A 2296-nucleotide genomic window follows, 5' to 3' on the forward strand; every position below is an offset into this window, starting at 1 on the left:
ATCATATATCTTTAAATTATCAGAACATGCTATATATCAAGGGTTTAGCTATTATAAATCTAGGTTGAACTAGATGGACACAATTCCATCTATTCAGCCTCACCTACTATGTAACTATGTAATCTGATAAAGGGCCTGGCTTGGATTCACCAGGTAAAGAGGCAGTTTTTTTGGACTTCCTTTTTATATATAACATATAAAAATGCTTCACCAGCTCCCTATATAAACTCTAAAGAGAGCTGCAACAATTTTATACCAGCCATTATTATTTACAGGGGCCTATATTTTGATATCTTAACACTCTTTCATCTATATCAACATTGGAAATGTCATAGCATATCATACCATGAATGTATCCTTGTTAAATTATAGTCACAGCCAACAGCAGTGAATTGAGAATTGAAAAGGATTGATTTCAAGCTTTGTAGGGAAATCCTGTGGACAATCGGCTGGGGTGTGGATCATTAGATAGAGGCCAATCCCAAAGGGTTGACATGCAAAAGGACAAAAGGTTGACATGGAAAAAGGTTGACAGGGTCAAAAGGTCGACATGAAAAAGGTTGACAAATGAAAAGGTCAGCATGGGGTATTTAAATCGACAACTGTGGACATGGACCCCTAAATAGTGCAACGCATAAACTTGCATGGCTTGCTTTACTTGCCATGCTGCAGCTTGGGGCTTTGCTACACTTATCACACTATTCTAAAAACTCATGTCAAAATTATCATGTGTCTACCTTTTTTCATTCTAACCTTTTGACCCTGTCAACCTGTTGACCCTGGTGTAGTAAAGGGTTTGTGTGCCATAAGTTTCTCCTGTACCAGAATTTGTCAGGGTAGCACGGGTTTGAATTCCCAATAAGTGGACAGTGGTTCTATTCTCCAATTTTGCTTTACAGTGGACCACTCACTTTTCCTTGTCCACCAGATCAAAAATTCCCATCACTTCCTTTACCTTGGTAAGTACCTTAACAATCTATTACAGAAAACTGCAGCAAGCCATTTTTTGCTTCGCCTCAGGATTTCAAAATCTCCTACGACTCAACTTACGTTTAAAAGCCTCCCTGATCTCTTTGTTCCGCAAACTATAGATGATAGGATTAACTATAGGGGTAAGCACTGAATAAATGACTGCTAACATGCGATCATAGTACAAAGAGTAACTTTTAGTTAGCCGGACATACATAAACACAATACAGGTGAAAAACACCAATACTACAGTCAGGTGAGACACACAGGTGGAGAAAGCCTTTATTCTCCCTTGGGCTGTCCTTATTTTCAATATTGAAAAAATGATCCTAATATATGAGATTATTATAAATATGAATGTTACCAGAATAATAAAACTGTCAATTATAAAATCAGCAAGGACATTTATAGTGGTGTCTGTACAAGCCAGACTAAGCAGTGGTGGAAAGTCACAGAAGATGTGCTGAATTTCATTGCTCCCACAGAAAGGCAGCTTGGATATTAAAATAACTTCTGTTAAAGAGCATAAAAAGCCAAGTGTAAAACAGCTGGCTGCTAACTTTATAGTCATTGTATCGGTCATGATAGAAGAATAGTGCAGTGGGTGGCAGATTGCTAAATAGCGGTCATATGCCATGGTAGTAAGAAGATAGCACTCACTGGCTCCAAGAGAATGGAAGAAATAGGTCTGTAAGAGGCAGCTAGTAAAGGATATACTTTTTCTTGATACTAAAAGATTAATTAACATCTTTGGAATGGTAACTGCTGTATACAAGATCTCCAGAATGGATAAAATACTAATTAAAACGTACATAGGTGTATGAAGGCGTAAATCCACCCTCACTAAGACAAATACAATCACATTACCAACAATAGTAAGAAGGTAGAAGAGAAGGAGACACAGGAAAAGGAATGGACCATATTTGTACAGTGTCGGGAATCCAACAAGGATAAATTCCGAGACAGTGCTTTTATTCCAAGTTTCCATTTTCTGATCTGTAATGGAAAAAAACTTTAGTAAAAGACTATACCTAACACGCACACACACACACACACACACACATATATACAAACAGAAAAAAACAGGAATAGGTGCGCTGGCACCTTTGCTCAATCAGAGCTGTTTAAACAGTTTCCAGTCTATATGCACGTGTCCTCAATTCCTGGACCGTCGCTCCTCTTCCTCGCTCCCAATTCCCACGGGGAGATCACCAACACTTCTCTACCTACAACAGAAGAAAAGGGCACGCAATGGTGCAGTATCTTTGGTATTTATTTTAAATGAATATTAAAAGTACTTCATTGTACATATTGCGTACCAGATGAT

The 2296-nt window shown here is 38.1% G+C and overlaps 1 protein-coding gene across 1 annotated transcript; it reads right to left on the reverse strand.

Moving 5' to 3' along the window:
• Positions 1-1024: 1024 nt before the first annotated feature.
• On the reverse strand, positions 1025-1957 carry LOC146041569 (olfactory receptor 6N2-like). Its single transcript, XM_083161521.1, has one exon. It carries the CDS (start codon positions 1955-1957, stop codon positions 1025-1027), a length of 933 nt encoding a protein of 310 aa, XP_083017647.1.
• Positions 1958-2296: the final 339 nt, after the last annotated feature.

This window comes from Crinia signifera, chromosome 19, assembly GCF_055691185.1.
Source record: "Crinia signifera chromosome 19, ASM5569118v1, whole genome shotgun sequence".
Lineage (NCBI taxonomy): Eukaryota > Metazoa > Chordata > Amphibia > Anura > Myobatrachidae > Crinia > Crinia signifera.

Coding starts and splice junctions, on each gene's coding strand:
- LOC146041569 (XM_083161521.1), bottom strand. CDS start 1,957: ATGGAAACTTGGAATAAAAGCACTGTCTCGGAATTTATCCTTGTTGGA.